The following is a 20368-nucleotide window of genomic DNA, read 5'->3' on the forward strand; positions in this document are numbered from 1 at the left end:
TCCAGATGATATGTATGATATTAGACCACAGATTGGTACTAATTAAAATTAACAATTGCGCTATTCTTATGTATGCCATTTAGTGATCTCTTTATTTTTACTGAATCATTTAATAAATTGCTAAAACCTTATTTTAACTTTTTTTTCCATTAGGTACTTTCTTTCTCATACCAGGCTTTTGTGCATTCCCTGCATCTGTATGACACATAGAGAAATCTGTCTATTTGCCAGTACATTGTATGATTAGAGATGATTTTCCCGTTATAGCTCACTGACCCATTCATTTCCTATGGGCCAAAGCACACTACTGTGTATTCCACAGATCCATCTGTGGGCTGAGATTCGGTGGTGCAAAACCTATAGAAGCCTATGGCAGAGTAAAAACTAGGGATGGAACATGTATGTATTCCGCGTGTTGTCTTTATTTGCGGAACAGTTACCTAGCTACCACCAAGGTTATTTTTACTTATGTGTCATCCGTATTTGCAGATCTGCAAATATGGATGACACTCTGAAGCAATACTGTCTTGTTTTTGCAGACATACAGCACTGATGCTGTATGATGTTGACACACGGATCACAAAATACACAGTTGTTTGCAAAGGATGTTACGCAAAGTTGACATCTGCGCCAGCGGTTCCTGAACAACAGAGCCAGACTGCTGACATGGACGCATACGGAGTTAAAAGTCCTCTAGCAGTTTCTGTGTAGATGTGAACTTTGGTTTGTGGGTTCAAATCCCAGGCTCACACTTAATGAAAATTAATAAAGTTAAATTTAATTCTAAATAAATTGAGAGAGGATATCCTGGCAGCCACAGCGTTGTGAATATTGAGCCAGCAGGGAGGAGGAGGCGGCCATTCATTGTGTGATGAATCCCAGGGAGAGGTGAGTAATGTGTTAAGTTTATGGGCCCCTTGGCAGCACTACTAAAATAAAGACCCCTTTAACTAAAACACTGTACAGGGTATCCAGAAAGTAAGTACAGAAAATGAAAGGGTGGCCTTTAAATAGTATATGAAGCTTTTTTTTATTTTTTATTAATGAACATGTAACTGGAAATGCACCGTGGCGGCGCTGTAGGTAGACCGACACAGTGAATGTAAGCTTGTGAACGTAAATGTAATTGTTAATGTAACAGTAATTCTTGTGGGGACATGTCATGTCAAGTCCGTTGTGTAAGCAACTCCTGTGCCAACCCGTGAAGAGCTCGTGAACCGCATCTCGGCTGTGTTCTTCATGGTGAGGGCCTTGCCCGGAGTCTCTTAACGGGTGCGTCGCTCTATCTCCCGTCATTGGACTGCTTGCATCGAGGCAGGCGGCTGGCACTTTGAGCAATTCTTGTAAATAAGTAACAGTGATTAAATTGAATTCCCATTAAAGCGCTTTCTCTTCTTCATTTCTCCTTTCACATGGCACAGCGAGGGATAGGAAACTGACATCTTGGTCTACCTGCAGCGTCTTTTTTTTTTTTTTTTTTTTTAATGTTTCTGCACGAGGATGGAGTGTTGGTTTGTTTGTTTTTTTGAAAGGCCAGGCGTACTTATTAGTTATTCCATTTTGGGGAATGTCTATTGCTTTGATCACTTATTAAAATTATTTGAAGCAGAAAAAAAATGGCAGTCCAGCAATTTATTTTTTTAGCACAATGGCTTTTACCGTATGGGAAAAATATAAGTTTGTAGACCGGGCAGTTTTAGACACAGTAATACCTAATGTGTTTGCGTTGCACAGTAATTTATAATTTTTTTTTCACCTTTTTTTATATTTCATTTATTAGATCCCCCTTGGTGTCTGGAAACCCAAGGGTCTGATCACTATTGCATTGCAAAATACCAGCATTTGTTTGACAGGCTGCATAAAGCGAAAAAACATACAATTGCATGTGAATCAAGCCACCTCCTCCTCCATCAGGAACACCCTTCTGATCGTAAAGAGATATTGGTAAGGACACATATCTCTTAGCCGGAGGCACATAACGGGAAAGCAGACTGTCTGCTTTCACATGTGCCTGAGGACATGAGAGGTCCTCTTGAAATATCTGACATCTGCCGTACAGTGGATATTGGGAAGGGGTTAAAAGGAATCTTCTCTCCCCCAAGCATATTCAACTGTTCCCACCAAGTTACAATGCACATTACAGCAATGAACAACCTACTTCTGTGATTTGTATCACTTGTTAAATTCGAGATCAACAACTTTGAAATCATATGCAAATGAGACAATTGGCGCACTGGGGGTGGGACTTCAGCCCTGGGTACAGTGCTCTTGCTGCTTAGGTAGGATGGGTGATCTAATAGCACTACCTAATTTGCTTAAGAATTCAGAAATTCTCTGTAAAACAGTATTGATAATTGACTTTGCTTGGGGGAGATAATAGACCATCTTTTAATTCTTGCAGAAGAAGTTAATTTGAGAGAAAGATGGCATCGGTCTCAAAACCTATAATGGCCTTCTGGCCCAGAGGGTTGAGAAATAGAGAAGGATTTCTAATTTTACATTGGCATCCTGTTGGGCTGCATACACTATGAGCTGGTTTTTGGGTGCCAGAACCTGATCTATGGCTTTCAGTAGAATATACAAAATACCAGATAACATTTTCTTGTTACAAATGTTAAAGAATTTCAGTTTCATCACATAAGAATATCATTGTAGGCCTTTCATTTCTAACCCTGCATTCACACAACAACAGTGAAAATCAACAGTCACACAGCTACATTTGTGTCACAGTCTGTGCATTGGGGTTATTCACATAATTGATATTTTGATGGTCATTTGTAACGGACAGTCAAAATATAGGTCGTGTTCTAATTTTGTCAGTTTTTGCTGATTTGTCCATACACTACAATGTATTAGGGATCAGTGAAAGGATGCAAAATGGACTTTCATACCAGTTTTACACCTCAGTTGTGTGAATGTAGGCAACACCTGCAAGGACAAAAACACGTGCCAACAGCAACATGTCAAATGTTTTTCTCTACTTAAATGTACTTTTTGTTTTTAAAGTATGTGTGTACATTGCTTCTCAACTATGGCATGGATTCTGTTTTTATGTCCCATCACAGCAACAGAAGAATAGAATGAACGCTAAAGACAGATCCATTAAATGACTGCCACCAATAAACTGCACTGACTTCTCATGAAAATCTTTAGTCTCCTAAGACAGGCTTCCAGTGGAATGAAGTGCTATGCGGCTGAGCTTATGCCTCGTCCTAAATTAGAGATGTTTGAGGCAAGGATAGTGGTTATACCCAAGTGCAGTAAGGTCATGACACTCGGCAAATCCTACAGGCCTATTTTGCCATCACAAGTAGAGGAAGATTTTAACCAACATTTTAACTATGTTACTTAAGTTATTCTTTTATATAGCCAAATCAAAATTGATTTATGCTAGGTAAATCCACGGTCAAGAACCTACAATAGTTATGAAAGGCCAGGTAGCCTTTGATTCTTGTGGGTTGAGGGTCTTGTAAGTAATAGCAATTGAACACCAGCTGTTGTGCTTCAGAAGTGGTCTGGCAAGAGAGTATGTGAAGGTGGTCACTTTGTATGTGGATAAGACCCTACGGTATCTGGAGAGTTCTTGGGACTGTTTGTCGGAGGTATTGCAGGTAATTACCAAATCTGCTCTTCATATTAAGTTGGCGAAATACCATTTTCTGCTTGTAGATTGTTCAATCCCCAGTCAGTGGTAGGCCATACCATGTGTGTCCTTAGATCACATTGCTTGGAGTCCGTTACAAGATGTGTGAAGCAAGATACCAGGTTTGGGCAACCCTTTTTTTGCCGAATGAAAAATAAAATCAAAGAGGAGTTACTCTGTACCATGCCATAATTAAAAGGTTCTTGTCCCCTAAATGAAAAGTATTACAACCCTGTGATACTGGGCTAATGTTTCATTCATATGTTCACTGGATGCTATTAAAAGCATCCATTATTAGTTTAAAAAAAAAAAAAACACACCACAACCAGTGCTTTATTTGTGTGGTAAAATGGCACACTGCACCCTCCATCCCTTACATGGGACTACTGTTTCCTCTTTATCCCTTACATGTATATGGAATGAAGGGGGTCTAAAAGTTCCTGGCTGTGGCAGTCCAGCACAAAACATTTTTCCGCATGGCACGACATTTCCTTGCACTGGACTGCTGCTTGTCCATCTATACTTTGCACAAGACATAATACCAATAAATAAAGCACTTACGTGCTAGAGCTGGTAGTAAGCAAGTAGAGGTAAAGCCAGTAAGGGTCAGCTCCATTGAGACCGGCCAGACATTGGCAGATCACTTGTTCAAAGTTATTTGAAAAGAGAACCATGCTGCATCAGGTCAGGATCTTTAGGGCTTGTTCACCCGGGGTAAGGTCTATGCAGACCACTAGTGTTCTTTTCTCCGCTAGTGGTTTGTTCCCGCTGGTGGGGGAGTGAGCTGCCTTCTTTTCAGGCAGATTCCACGGCTGATTCAGCCACGGCGTCCACCTCGCGGTAGCACCCTCCGGACTAGGCCCATTCATTTGGGCCTACTCTGGAGCGGGAAGCCGCTACTGTCAGAAACTGAGACAGGCGCATTTTGGTCCTATTCTGATTGTGTCAAAATCAGGACCAAAATATGTGGTCCCTAGCCCCGTCTGAATGGGGCCTTAGGGGATTAATTGTTTTCTCCCTGACCTGCCGCAGCCCTAGCATAGTTCTTTTCAGATAACCTATTGGTCTGCTAGCTTGTTTTCTGTCTGGCCATTCTCAGAGGAGTTAACCCCTTGCTGGAGTTACCTCTACTTGCTTCCTTCGAGCTCAAACTGCAGTGCCAGGCAAATTTAGTTTGTGTGCCGCTATTGACATGTGTCAGGGGTCAAGAACCTCTGGACTATATGTTTATAACCAATTTACTGTTCACAGACTCTTTTAGAGGTGATTATACATACTCCAAATACAACTCTGTTATTTATCTTTAGAGCCCCATTGTCAAGTATATTGCAGTTTTATTCACATGCAAAGGAGGGCAAGTACTTTTCTAAAGAATCTAGACTAAAGGTGTCTAAAAACCACCCAGGCAAGCCAAGAAAAGCCTCAAGGTCCTTTCCCTCAAAGTGCATATGAATAAAACAGCAATTTACATGGAAATGGGGCCCCAAAGTTGAACAGAACCTTATTTGATGCTGAAGAGACATTTTGGGGTGGACTGCCGGTGGTATTAAAGGCTCCCAGACTGGTCTCCCATTGACTTCTATTGCAAAAAAAAAAAAAAAAAGTACTTAAAAGTGTAGCACATATATTATCCCGGTGTCATTTTTTTTTCCCCCATACAGTGAACATTGTTGAGGGGGGAGGGAAGCTGAATCTCCTTTCTTAACATTTTGCTGGCCATAATAATTTGGATAAAAAATGATCCCAGCGATGGGACATTCCTCGAAATGGCAAATTAGTACTATACAAATATAAAACGTCAGAATATGATGAATATATTTGACATCTGCAGAATCGTACTGATCCATAGAATACAGGTAACATTTTGGTTAATGTACTCCCACTCATAGCCTCTCCTGCCAAAAACTGAGTCAAGTTGCGCAAAGGACTCACGTCTGACGTTACCCACTTCACTTTGCTGGCTAGAGTAAGCCTAAAAATTATCCTATTACCCAATTTTTATAAATCTTACTGAAGTCACCTCTCTTCTCAATATTTGGACTACAATGGGACATCTCAGAGCTAGGGAACCTGGGCCCACAGATCTCAGGGGGAGAAGGCAGCTAAGTAGGGGCAGATTTAAGTTTGGGCCCTGGAATAGGGACATGAAAAGGGTGTACAAGTTAAAGGATAATTGTGTATTGTTCATTGGTTGCTTTTTGTGTAATGCCTCGTTGTTAGAATGTACCACCTATGAAGCTTTGTGTAAAATTAGTAAAAGTCCAACCTACTAACATCAATGTGCAAAAGATTATTCTCTGTAATTGTTGGTTGATTTATTTCTAAACAATGTGTTTTTCATACGCCCTGCGTGGCTATATGTGACCATATATTTCAGTGTAAACTTTGAGCCACTGAGGTAAAATATGGCCGTCTTAATCATAGTTACTACTACTGTCATTCTATTTAAGTCCCTGCACGAGCATACAGGATGATGCTTACTGCCTGACAGAGGCCTGATCAGACTAATGAAACAAGCAGAACATATATGCTTATTAATAGTTTAATGTATGAAGGAAACATCCAGATTTCTGAATATGAAGGTACATCTCACATTAATTTAAGTCTACGTCATGTAGAGCCTCTATACTGACATACTGAATTCTCTGCTTAGCCATTTCTGTTATGTAAACAATTGTACATTTATTTGCCATTCTAAAACTTCAGAATCAGTTACATAATTTTGCTAATTTTTCTGTGTTTGCTCAGAAGCAGTTTACAGTACTAAAACCAACCAGCCAAACAGCTTCAAGGAAAATAAAGTTAATGTCCATAAAGGGAAAAAAAAAAAACAAAAAAAAGGAATTGGGGAGTAAAAGAAAAGGAAAAAATAAAATAAAAAGTGGGAGAGGGCTAACTATAGTGAAATTTGTGGTAATGAGAACTGGGCGGTCACAACGGTCACAGAAAAAGGTCAGTTAGTAAGTTCATCTGCAAAAAGCCTACACACTTCAGTCAAGCACATCAGTAGGATGATCTGGGAGTATGTCATCTCTTTTTGCCTCAGTGGGATGAAGGTATTGTGTTTTATTTTCCCTACTCGCTGAAGGATTTTCCATGCTAGCGAGATAATTCAGATCAACCCATCTGATTCATGTGTACACTGTTCATGTGGGGATTCCAGGTTCCAGTCCAAACCTGTATAAACAAAAAAAAAAAAAAAATTAATGACATATTACACTAAATATTCTGAAGTAATGTAACATACAGATTTCATGCACTTTTATAGCTTCTTGATTGGACTGGAGCTATATTGAATTTGGCACAAGCATCAATAGTCAAACACTGAAACACTGTAATATGATGAAAACCCGGCATGTAACAAAGGTCTGCAAAACCACTGCTGTCAACATACTCATGCAACGGCCCTTCATTTAAGTTTTAACATGCAAGTACCCTTAAACTTTCAAGCAGTCCGTGACCGGTCAAAAATTTTGACCAATGGGTGTTCAGAAGACAAAGGAACAGAAGAGTGACTATCTGGTGTATGGGCTCAAGGGAAACTTTATGGGGCAGATTTATGAAACAGAACAAAAAAAGTCCAATGTCATCTGATTTTAAGCAGCAGATTTCTTTGCTGCACTGAGCAACACACATTACAGCATAACTTTCATTTTTCAAAAGTAGATTATGAAATAAATGCTATGCCCTCTTTTAGACAGCTTAAACATTTTCCACAGGATAGTGCAGAGTTCATCCCCCTCCCTTCCAGTCCGCACCTGTACCACAACCAATCAAAATAAGAAAGGCCACGGTTGACGTAAGAAAAATTATTCTCAATATGCAAACAGGAATTGATCTACTGATTCTCTTGAAAAACTTACAGTTTGAGGCCCATTCTCTGTGGAGTTTGAAACCATCTTTATGAGCGAATTCCAAGAAGGATCAGCAGCATGAGGTCCATTGAAAATCGGTCCACCGGTGCCATCTGGCATTGGAGCTACAGAAGGAATCATTGCATTTCCATACATGGAGAATGGCATGCCCTGTAAGGAAACCAGAACATTTCATATTAGAGGTGTAAACACATCCAATCAGAAGTCCTCCATTTATCCAGTACTTCAAAATAATAATAAAAAAAAATGGATCTATGATAATGTATACACAAAATAATGAAAGGAAAAACTACTTACCCCAACTTTTGGAAAGTCCATGTAGCCAGCAGGTACATGCTGATGGAATGCTCCTGAAGCCGTTACAATGCCAGACGTATCTCGCTCTATTCCTTGATGTTGTGAGAACACTCCAGGGTCAGACATGGGTCTGTGCATCATGTGATTTCCCATGCCTGTGTGGCACCAGTCTGATACTTTATCTAAAAACAAAAAGTGAAGTTGGTTTCTCAAGGAGGTCTTAAAGAATGTTTACCAGTGGGTACATGAGCAGGACTTCTGACATAACTGCAGTAGTATTGAATACAACACTGATTGATGGCTGCTAATTTACAGGGAAACAAGATGTCCTACCCTACATAGTGGAGCATTGCTTTGCTCACCACCAAAGAGGTGTTGAATTTAAGGTTTGCATATTTAAATGAAAGCTAATTAAAGGTTAATTTATTGATACATGGAAAGATTTCTTTTGATCCTGTGACAATACACCAAGTCATCTTAAAACATACAACAGTGTCTGCCATCACTGCTCAGAATAAGGTAAGTTTATGGGGCAGAGTACGGGCAGGAGCGAGAATCTAAGGAGATGGCTAGCAGCCTGATAAGTGAAGCTGGGATATCACAAAAGTTCTCTCTTCACCTGTACTATTCATTTATGAAGTTATTTTATAATTGGAGGCATGCTTTAACAGATGCAAATTTTAAAATCCTAAAACAAGTCCATACTCCAGTAATAACTTCTATTAGGATTTGGATAAGACATTTGGATAATGTTTATTGCCAGGTCTATTTTATAATGTTTAATCTTTATTACCTTGACTGCCTCCCATTCCTTCAAAAGACCATATTCCGCTGTGTCCAACAGACGTTGCCAAATTACTCCCAATTACAGATGGTGTAGAAGTCCCAGTCTGCCGTATGCGCGCAGATCGCTCTGTTCCAATTGGCACAGGGACTTTCCTGTCATGAGGCACAGAATTTGGTTTCTCAGACACCATAGGAACTCCTGAAGGTGAAGGAGACTGTGCTCGAACACCAGCAGAGACAGCCTGGGCTGAAGAATCTAGACCAAAAAAAATGAAACGAAAAGGTTATATAGAGGCCTTTGTAAATGGTATTGCCCAACTTTCAACTAGTCTTGTGATTTGGTATAAACCAAACCAGCAAAAGTCTTCCAAATTGGCCCAAAACAGTGTTCCAAAACGGAGAAAACACTTATCTTCTCATTTGGAAGATATTTTCTGGTTTGGCCTATAAAACAAAGTAATGTTTCAAAGTTTTCTGAAGGCCAGGTATCGAGAAATGGAGGAGCTTGTTCTGAAGTGCTAAGAAGCCAATGCAAAAAACCAATATGGTGGTACATCTGATTGTCACTTATGCAAAGTACATAATCTTTTTCCCTGGCTTGAAATGGGGATGCACTATGCATTTTTGTGTCATTTATCCACTAACTGACCATATTACAGTTATGTAACGTTCCGTATATTTAAGACACCGGGTACAATTAGACAGTCTTTGCTTACCACTAGATGCTGATGAACAAGGGGTCAATAAACTGAGAGGAGAAAAATGTTGTCTGTTGAAATTAGCAGCTGCAGGCGCTCCGCCAGGTGCATACATCTGTCCTCCCGAAATGTTAGAGGCAAAGGTACCCAAGTGAGTAGTAGATGATGCCACAGACGTGTAAGAGGAATCCATGTTCACAATACCTTAAGCAAGGGAAGAAAATGCTAACTTAATATGCTGACAGAACCAGAGCTTTTTCTATAAAATGAACATATTTTATAGCATATTTCTGGATTACCGGGCTTGTAAATATTTATTTAGAACAAAAATAAATCTCACCTGACTGACTTGGAGTTTGCCTTTGCATTGGTGGCCTGAAACCTGGGGCTTTGGAAGTATCAGATGGAAGCATAGACTCTGGATTTGGCAAATATGTGGACTGTGTGGAAAGCATAGAATCTGAAGCAGACTGTGAGGAGACCATAGAACCACCCCAAAAGGGATGAGTGGGATTTGGATTGTTTTCAAAGAGTGTGCTAAAAGGACTAAAGGGTAGAGGAGAACTAAAATTGGGGGCCAAGGGCTTAGCTGAAGGATGACTGGAACTCTGAGCAGCACTTTGTGTACTTAGACTGGAAGGATGTGGACCTGAAGGTACACTTTGGGGTCTCTTAATATTTGGATGCGGAACAATGCCTGGCACAGGGGAATTTTGAACCGTGACCTGGTTCTTATGTGCAGGGTTTGTTCCGTGGAGGTGAGATCTAACTGCAGGAGACTCAATTTTAGCAGCAGATGGTGTAGACACTATAGAGGACTGAGTCAGGGGGTAGGATGCTGGGATGTTAGAAGGAATGGGAGCAGGTTGGTGAGTGGGACAACTGACTGCCAAGTTGAGAGATGGTGCCATTCTTGGGTCTGAGGGAGGAGGAACCTGTGTCTGGATTAGTGAAGGCCGGGAATCCTGTGAAACAGACACTGGAGGGTGTGGATGAGCCGAGTGCATTGTGGTACTCCCAGAGGTAGAGCTCGCTTGCTTACTGTTGCCTGAGCTTGTAATCTCCATGACAGGTTGGATTACCAAATCCTGTTCATTGGAAAGTGAGGTCCCTTTGTTTGGAGAACATGTCAGGCAATCAGAGGGGCTGCTTCTAGATCCCCCTCCAGGCAAGGATGGTGGGGAAGGAGATGAAGGTGATGACATTGAATGATGTTCTTTGGCAGTGGGAACAGGGCAGGTTGAGGCTGTCGGTGTGGTGATGTGATTGCTTGCAGTTGTAGTTACTGTAGTTGTAGTAGCATTAGAGGTCTTGACCACTGTGACAAAAAGTTGTCTCCTGACTGAAGGTGAGCTGAGGCTCCCATTTGTAGAGGAGACAGGCACTGAGGCCGCAGAGTTTGTGGTAGCTGTTGGGCTAGTAGACGAAGGGGCTCCTGGGATCACCTGAGGGCTACTGATATTCTGGTTAGTATGGCGAGGCATCACGTGAGATTTAGGAGAGTTGGTAGCTCGTGCAGGACTTAGAGGCCTGACAGGAAATGGGCCCCAGGTGGACTGGGCTGGGGGAAATGGTCCTCCAAAGTGTGTCATAGGTAACCGTGGAGGACGAATCTGCTGGAAAGTCTGAGCAGCAAGTAAAGCATGAGCAAATTGTGGAGGGGGGTAAGCCAAAGGTAAAGAGACTGGAAATCCTGGTCGTACATTATTCACTGGATTTTTCAAGGGCTTGTGAGCAGATGCTGAAGTAATAGCTGGCACAGTGAGAGCAGAGGCAGCTTGTGATGACGAAGAGACTGTGACCGCTGTAACTTTGATTCCCATAACTGAATTAACAGAGGAAACAGTAGCAGAGGATGAAGATACTGCTTTTGAACTTGTGGTGGAGCTTTTCAAGCGATTCTTTGGGATCAGTTCATCTATTTCTTTATCAGGATCCTTAATAAGTGCATTTATGAGATGTGTTGCTTGTCTGGTGGATTCTGTTCCTCCCCTAGGTAAACAAGACAAGAACTGGTAAGTGATCATTAATAGTTTAAAACGTCTACCATACAGTAATCTGTGCAAATAGTTTAAGACAGAGGTCTTCTGATGTTTAAAGCAACCTTTTAGGTTTACTTAGTCTAAGGCTGCCATCTTTAAAAACTTTGCCTCTGCCATACTATTACAGCAGATGTCGGAAGGGCTTAAAGAAAATTTAAACAAATTACTCAAAGAAAATGGATTATAAAATGATAATTAAGGACGTTTGCATTCACTCTAATTTTTGCAAATTGCCTAATTATGTTAGGCAAAGGTGTATTTATTGAAGTATATCCACTACTCTTAGCTGTATATGGAATCTGAACAAAAGCAAAATACCTATACACAAAGATTTTATGGGTGCCAAGACCTTTAGAACAGGGCAGGGTAAACTACATGTAGTTTAAATAGATAAGAAAAATAAGCATATAGCTTACATACCAGTACATGTAGTTTACAAGAAAAAAGAAAAAAAAAGTCCATCTCATACATGCAAGTTCAGAGCAAGGGATTTTTTTTTTTTATCCATCGTATTTTAGATGTTATTTTGACTTGGATATGTAAATTGGTGGTTAGGGGGTGTTTTATATGTAATCTATGTATAGTTTTCTCACTTATTGATTTGTATACATGTGTGGGTTCCTCGCCCTTATATGAACCATTACAGTGGACTTCAGCCATTTCTGTATATTTAAAACTATTGCAACCTTGCCTAGCTGGCTACAGCTGTTTGCAGGGTGCATATGAAGTGAGATTTTAGGAGATTGGCTGATATTTACGGGGGCTGTTTCAGACAATGCTTAAGAATTTATTTATTTTTTGCTTTTCTTGTGATTAAACAAGTTTTACCTGATAGTTATGATTCGATCACCAGTTTTGTCCTTCTGCTTGTCTATATCAATATGGGCTCCTGTGAACTCTCTGATAGCATTGATGTTACAGCCACCTCTGCCAATGACTCGTGAAATAACTGTCGATGGTACGGACACCTTCTTTGACCTAGAAGCAACAAAGGAATTTAACAAGAACATTCAAGAGGTTTGTAAAGAGGTTTAACATGCAGGACTAGATTTATTAAATGGTTGTCCAGGATTGAAGCAACTGGACTGGACCGCGCTGGTAGCAACATCAGTAGGTTTTGTTTTTTGTAATCATCCTCTGGCCCAATTTAAAAATATGTGTTAAGTCCTCAAACTCAGGGAAAAGGCAGACAGACAACCTAAACACCCCCTTCCCCAGCACCTACTGCACCCGAGAACTCCGACCATTTTAATTTTTGACATTTTCCAGTAGCTGCTGCATTCCCCCCCCCCCCCTTATACTCGAGTCAATAAGTTTTCCCAGCTTTTTGTGGTAAAATTAGGGGCCTCGGCTTATACGAGTATATATGGTAGGAACTCAAATTTGTTGTATAGAAAAAAAAAAAAAAAATTATTTGTAGAACATGCGATCCATAACAAAACGGGTGAAACATTTTTCGGTCCAAACAACGGACCTTCGTCAGACCCGGATTGCCTTGTGAAAAAAATAAGATTACGCAAGAGAATTAGGGCAGAACATGTAACACTGCCAAGATAAATGGTAACGTATACAACAAGTTTGAGTGCCTGATCTATATTATTACAATTATTGGGGTGAAACTATTAGTGCACCGTCTATAACAGGGATCAGCAACCTTTGGCACTCCAGCTGCTGTGAAACTACAACTCCCATTATGCTCCATTCACTTTCACGGGAGTTCCAAGAACAGCAGATAAAGTGGGCATGTTGGGAGTTGTAGCTTCACAACAGCTGGAGTGCCAAAGGTTGCCTACCCCTGGTCTAGAAGATAGGAGTGCTATGGGCTTTCTCCAGAACTAGGAATAGCAAAAGAGGTCGGCTCCGCTTCTGGACTATACCATCTCCGACAAACACACACACACACACACACACAAAAAAAAAGCGATACAAGGCAGAAAGACCTGAGTCAGGTCATGTCTGCCTCCTACGGACACACTAAGTTAATACTGGCTAGCAGAGAGTCTAGAGACAGTATAGCCTAGAAGCGGAGCAGACCTCTTTTGCTATGCCTTGTGTCAGCCTCCTAGTGGCCAGATCTATAACCAAATGTACTGTACCCCCAATGAAATAAGTGAGAAATAGATCTACATAAAAACCTGCTCAATTGGAATGAGTTTCAACCATTTCCAGTTTTGAGACAAAGTTTAATAATATATAGTCATAAAAAAAGAACACACATATTGAGTTTATAAAAGAAAGGTATATGAGAAATGCCAACTCATACAAGCTACTCTCTCAACAATCCTATTAATATTATAAATGTGAAAGTTTGTGGGTTTGTGAGTTTGGATGTTCGGATGTTTGTTCCTCAATCACGGAAAAACCGCTCCACCGATTTGGCTGAAATTTTCCACAAACATAGTTAATACACCCGATTGCGCAATAGGCTACTTTTTGTCACAATAGCGCACATACGTTTGTGCCAGGACCCCCCACAAAACCCAAACTCACACCACCATCTCTGCAATCTCACACACTTTGGACCATAGCAAGCCACAAAATTCATATTGCCCTCTACAGCTTAGCCCCTAACCCCACACAATCACATATACATATACTTTAGCACTTTGCCCCTAACCTTAACGATACTCCAGGAGGCGCTCTATAACGCTCCGGAGCAGCCATGTTTGCCAACTCCCACCGCTCTGACAATCCACGACACCGCCCACCCATGTCAATACCCCTAGGCAGTCTAATAAATGCAAAAAAAAAAAAGTTTAAGTAAAAAAAAATATAAAAAATAAAAATAAAAAGGCTTAAAAATTCAAATCACCCCCTTTCCCTAGAACACATAAAAGTAGTTAAAAACTGTGAAACACATACATGTTAGGTATCCCCACGTCCGAAATCGCCCGCTCTACAAAGCTATACAAATATTTTTCCTGTTCGGTAAACATCGTAGCGGTCAAAAGTGCCAAACCGCCATTTTTTCACTGTTTTGATTCTGATAAAAATTTTAATAAAAAGTGATCAAAGCAATAACATTTCCCAAAAATGGTAGAAGTACAAAGTACACCCCGTCCCGGAAAAAAAGACGCCCTATACATTCCCGTACACGGACGTATAAAAAAAGTTACGGCTGTCGGAATATGGCGACTTTTCAAAAAATAATTTTTTTAAACAGTTTTGGATTTTTTTTAAGGGGTCAAAATGTAAGTAAAACCATATAAATTTGGTATCCCCGGAATCGTAACAAAACACAGAATACAGGGGACATGTCATTTTGGTTGCACAGTGAACGCCGTAAAACCAAAGCCCGTAAGAAAGTCGCAGAAATGCATTTTTTCTTCCAATCCACCCCATTCTGAATTTTTTCCCTGCTTCCCAGTACATTATATAGAATAAATAATGGCGGCATCAGGAAGAAAAATTTGTCCCAGGAAAAATTAAGACCTCATATGGCTCTGGGAGCAGAGAAATAAAAAAGTTATGGGGTTTAGAAGGAGGGGAGTCAAAAACGAAAATCAAAAAATGCCATCGGCGGGAAAGGGTTAACTTCAAATACTTCTGTCCCAAAGTCACTATGTAAAGTTTCTCACAACACCGTATATATAGCAGCTCATATACAAATTAACTTCAACACAAAAGTCTCACGTATTCTCTGAATTACAGAAAAAACAAGATACAAAGTTACATTTCATATCCCATACCTTATACACAGTACGAAAACCTTACCCGCGCCTGTATATACCCACTTCTACAATCACCGCAGACGAAGTCGCGGGTACCAGCTAGTATTCTATATAAAGGGTTTGCACACAATCTTTGCTCATGACTGAACAGCTGGCTTATGAAGGATAGAACATTGTTCAAATACTACAGAAACATACCTTCTGACAACTTCTTTCCACCCTTCTTCCCTCTTCTGACCTCTTTTAGGACTAGCAATGGTCAATTTGCCATTAGGTGATGAGAGTGGAGAAGGACCCGTCTTGCTGCTTGTGGACAAGGAATTGCTTGTTGTTTCGACTATAGATTCTGATAATCTTAAACACAATGAAATATACAATAACCTTAGTAAAAAACCATAAACCATGAAAAAATACATAGTTAAAAAGGTGGTGAAAAATTACCATTGAGCGAGGCAGAGTTCATAGTAAGGCCACATGCACAAAACAGATTGTGCTTCCGAGTTAACTGAACGGAATAAAACCGGAAGCCCCCGCAGACATGAATGCATAATGGTATGCGCTCTGAGTGCCATCTGAGAGCATTCCATTAAACATTCATGTCTATAGGGAGCTGCATACTCCACCCCATATTTCGAGAACACTTGGATGTGTGCATGGGGCCTAATCTGTGATTGGTATGTCCAAGATTTTCAGAAGATTCCTGGTGCCAGAGACACCGACCTGTTTCCACGATCTCCCCGCAAGAGAGTCACTGCATTGCTTTCAACAAAAGTAAAGTAACACTAACCACTCAGATGACTTGGTTGCACCTGAAATCATCATTTAATATCTCATTATTGGAGATGTCTTCAATCACTGACCCAGCTGTTTACAGTTAATAAGCATATGCTGTAGATGAGCAGCATTATATTTCATTGTAGCTTTATCACTGAAAGATTACACACTTCCTCACTTCAGAGTGAAAATGTAACTTAATACACCCATTAATAGGGAAGTACTTTATACAAAACTTTAAAGTTTAACTAAAATTTCAGACAACTTTATTTTCTGGTATTATTTGTATCATTAAGGGCTCGTTCACATCTGCGCCCGGTCTCCGTTCTGCAGGTTTCCGTCTCCTACACAAAACAGAGGCAGGAGACGGAAACCTGCAGGACTCTTTCATACCCATTCATTTGAATGGGTTTGAAAGATGTCCGGCGGTGAGCGTTTTATGCTCTCCACCGTGAAACCGGTTATTTAAAATCTGACACAGAGTCGAACATGCAGTACTCTGTGTCCAATTAAAAAAAAAAAAAAAAAAAACGGTTTCGCGGCGGAGAGCATAAAACGCTCACCGGTGCTCACAGTCAGACCCGCTCTGACACCTTTCCATCTTCTGTATGCAGAAGACAGAAAGCTGAGAACAGAGACCCGAACGCTAGTGTGAACCTAGCGTAATAAATGTAACATGTTTTAGTAAATATTGGCTGTGAAATTCTGAATTTTTTTCATTCTTTCACTTGCTTCTGTATTGCGACCCATTTCTGCCTCTTAATGAATATTACTGTGTATGGGGAACGGGCTTAGTGGATGGGCTGTGTAAAATGTAGAGAAAATCAGGGTAAGGTTCTCGGACACTAAAAGAAGTTCATATAAAAAAAAAAGGCGCAGGGCACTCTGAAGATATGTGAAGGACATAGGACCGGACCAAGAAGAACTGGGAGCTGCAGCTTTGCAGGTAAGCGGACACAGTTTTTTTTTTTTTTGCTTCAATCCCCCCCCCCCCCCCCATTTTCCTCTTCTAAAACCTTAGTGCGTCTTATAGTACAAAAAATACGGTATATTACAAGATTAATGACAAAAATACTGCCAGAAAATCAAACCTTGTCCGAAAGATTAGCTTTCATCTGCAGTTTAGCGGCAAACACAAACTAAAGCCTTTTTGTTTGGATACAGGCATTTGAGGAACAAATAAATATTTTCTGAAACTTACTTCACTGAAGTTTTAGAAGGTACTTTTCTTTCTTCCTTTGGGGAGGAGACTAGGACAGATGGCTTCTTCTTGCCCTGCAGACTGCTTTCATTGGTAGAAGAATGATTGTCACTCTTATTGCTGCTGTTGCTGCTTTCATCGCTGCAGCTTGAGATCCTCATGTTGTCACTGTCTCCACTTTCAGATGTGCTGCTACTTTTGGACTCTCCATTTAACTTTTCTTGTTGCCCATATGATATGGGGAGCTGGTCCTCAAAGATTATCTGAACATTTTCAGCAATTTTATTTTTTCTGCTTTTCCTTTTCGTGCTGTTTGTGGTTATAGTGTTATTTCGTTTTCCATGTGAGCCTGCAAGCGTGGTCCATGTAGCAGAAATCCCAATAGTAGTGGTGGTGGTTGCACTAGGCGGTTCCATTAACACTTGAGGTTCATCTATTGGACATGAAGCCAAACAATGAATATTTTTGGCTACTGAGCCAAGAAAACAAATATGGCAATAAGCTTATTAATTGTAGGGCCTAAAAAACATCAACTAAAATTTTTTACTAACCATTGCTATAGATGTTTTATTCAGGAATCCATTGTCTAAGGCAGGATGTTCTGCACAAAACACTGTTCGTTTAAGGTATAAATGCTTCATATTTTATGGCAATTATGATTGGAAGCGACGCTCTAAAAGGTTTAATGCCCATTGGATGAAATCTAGGTTGTAAATTTTAAGGCCTATTGCTATAAAATAAACATACTGCTGGGGGACGACTTCACACAGCTATGGAGTTTTGAGTTCACCGTCTTCCTGACTGGAATATTCTCTTTTACTCCTAGAACTGGAAGCTCACAGACTGAGGTATAGGTTACTGTTTATAGCAACCTCTGCAATAATGATGGGAAATTTATTTCATTTTGGAGAAGAGATCCTTATGATTTATTTCATCCATTGTCTATCTAGCCCAGGGATACTGCAGAGAACATTGATTACTTTAGAAGATATACCTCATCCAAGGACCAAGTAGTGACCTTGTATGATATGTAAAGATGTATCAGATTTAACCTATGTCTGATTAATAATGTTTTAGAAGGACAATCACTTCTACCACAAACTAGATGGTGTTATGTTGACCTCTGGGAAGATAATATTTTCATTGTCAAGCTTATGATCTGGAATTATTGTCTAGCAGTTTGGAGAAAGTGCAAAAACAAATACTTGTCCAAATCAAAACTTTTTGCCAAAATGAACTTCATTACCTTCAACCTTTTGCTTTTCTTTCTCAAGAGCAGCTTGGAGCTCAAAGTTCTCTTTATTTTTAGCCTCAATTTCTTCAAGTTTCCTCCTTTGTTCCTCTTTCTTCTTCCTCCGTTTCTCCTTGCGTTTCTCTCGCTTTGCTGCCAATGCCAACCTTCTGCTTTCCTCTCTTAGCTAGAATTTAAAATAAAGTCAATGTATTCTGCTGCAAGGCACTTTGCCAACCCAGAATATTTTCTGCTCAAATGACAATTAAAATTCTTTAAAAAAACAAAACAGATATCTTGTCAAACATTAGAAACATGGAAGCCTTATACCAAAAACAGAGCCCCACCTTTCTATGCATGGTTGTATCTAGAGTTGCCGCCTGGCTTTAATAAAATTAATGAGGCTGAGCTGCAATACAACCTGTTGACAGGTGTGACACTGTTTTTGGAAGAACACCGCGTTTTTCTAGTCCTGGACAATCCCTTTAATAAGAGGTTTCTCTTTTAATAATTCTTTATATATTTGCTTAAGTCATCAAGCAAGTTTTTACCTTCTCTAGATCCAGCTCTTCTAAGAGAATACTTGCATTCTTGTTAGCTTCAGCAGCTTGCCTGTCTTTGGCTTGTACAATGGATTCCATACAAAGGTGGCACTTCTTCAACATCTCCTGAAATCAGACACAATACTAATTGTCCAGCAAGAAACTATCAGCTCCAAAGAAAACAAATTACATTTTTCCAAAAAAAGGCTTAAAAGGCAAACAAATCTCACTGCTAGCTACTGACAGTGTAAGGGGGTTGGGTCCAGGAATTCCAGAACTCGGAGGAAGCTGAGAGATGCAATCACATATAATCACTGGTTCCTTTCTTGTGGCCAATTATTAGTCTCAGCAGCCACATGCAGTATAGGACATCCAAAGGCAAAGGCACAGCATGCCCGGGGACAGGAGTATTTTTTTCTTTTGTTTTACCGTTTCATCTTCTGAAACTCCTGGGTAGCCCCTTTACATTTTTCTTCAACAGCAAGTTATACTATTTGCAATGGCCCTAGTTAGATGGAATTTTTTGGAGCCTAAAATTTGATCCATTGGATGCTTACAACCTTACTAGCTATGCAGGTGTACATAAAGGTTTATTTAGGAAAATCCTAAGACAAAATTCTAGATAATACACTGTAATAACCCATGCATACACTTAACCAGATACATGAAAAACCTTTAAGTATCAAACAAAAAAAACTATTTGAAGTTGCTACAGTTAACTGAAAGAATAGCATCTTGTTAGAACATGAGATACGTTCTATACCACAAATTCAACTAATTGCCAAAACCAGCTTACCTTATCTGTAATTGTTGCAATGTATCTCATGCATTCGGAATCTGATGGGAACTGATTTACCTCTTTCACCAAGTATCGCACCACTTTAACATGACCCTGCAAGAAAGGGCAGAACCAAAAATTTAAGCAAAAACATGATCATATATGAAAAATACAACAGTATCAGTAAAAGTTAATCAGCAATTACAAAAAGAAAAGTACCTTTCTAAATGCGGCCATTAGCGGAGTTATTTTTCGGTTATCTGCTGCATCCACATCTGCTCCAGCCTGAACAAGCAGCTGAACAACATCCAAATGACCTCCATTTGCTGCCAGCCAAAGTGGTGTATTTCCCTTCTTGTTCCGTACATCAATGTGAGCTCCCCTGTATAAAAAAAAAAACAAAAAAAAACAAAAAAAAAACAAAACACCTCTTCAAACACCGCTTTGCATAACAGCTTTTGAGAAAGAATAAGCCTCTGACAGCACAAATGTCAGCAGGATCACTGATAGTCTGGTCATAGAACTGAACAAATATACACATTTAATAAGGGTAAATATTTAAGTATTGTACACCTAATAATAAAAGGCTTATGGCCATACCTGCTAATAAGTAGCTCACAAAACTTGTAATGACCCTTGTCCGCAGCAATGGTTAAAGCTGTATCCCTTGAAGATGGCACAGGGGGAGCATTAACATCAGCGCCTTTGTCAAGAAGAACCCGTCCAACTTCTGCATAACCACCAGATGCAGCTTCCATTAATGGAGTTAGGCCAGTCTGTAAGAATTTGACAGCAAGAGAAGTCATTTAAAGGGGTTGTCCCATAACAAG

The 20368-nt window shown here is 40.0% G+C and overlaps 1 protein-coding gene across 4 annotated transcripts in view; it reads right to left on the bottom strand.

The window, feature by feature from the left end:
- Positions 1–6169: 6169 nt before the first annotated feature.
- Positions 6170–20368, bottom strand: part of ANKRD17 (ankyrin repeat domain 17) — an 87456-nt gene continuing 73257 nt past the window's right edge. For all 4 annotated transcript variants that reach the window (XM_075284886.1, XM_075284878.1, XM_075284871.1 and 1 more), the window contains 14 exons: positions 20139–20314; positions 19758–19920; positions 19557–19652; positions 18770–18886; positions 18234–18405; positions 16988–17420; positions 15211–15366; positions 12170–12319; positions 9640–11291; positions 9318–9503; positions 8609–8857; positions 7816–7997; positions 7507–7668; positions 6170–6820 (listed from right to left, as the gene is read on the bottom strand). In XM_075284886.1, the coding sequence (XP_075140987.1) occupies positions 6761–6820; positions 7507–7668; positions 7816–7997; positions 8609–8857; positions 9318–9503; positions 9640–11291; positions 12170–12319; positions 15211–15366; positions 16988–17420; positions 18234–18405; positions 18770–18886; positions 19557–19652; positions 19758–19920; positions 20139–20314 (3954 nt within the window). In that variant the 3' untranslated portion in view covers positions 6170–6760. The remainder of the gene's footprint in view (positions 6821–7506; positions 7669–7815; positions 7998–8608; positions 8858–9317; positions 9504–9639; positions 11292–12169; positions 12320–15210; positions 15367–16987; positions 17421–18233; positions 18406–18769; positions 18887–19556; positions 19653–19757; positions 19921–20138; positions 20315–20368) is intronic.

Source organism: Leptodactylus fuscus, chromosome 1 (assembly GCF_031893055.1).
Source record: "Leptodactylus fuscus isolate aLepFus1 chromosome 1, aLepFus1.hap2, whole genome shotgun sequence".
Taxonomy (NCBI): Eukaryota; Metazoa; Chordata; class Amphibia; order Anura; family Leptodactylidae; genus Leptodactylus; species Leptodactylus fuscus.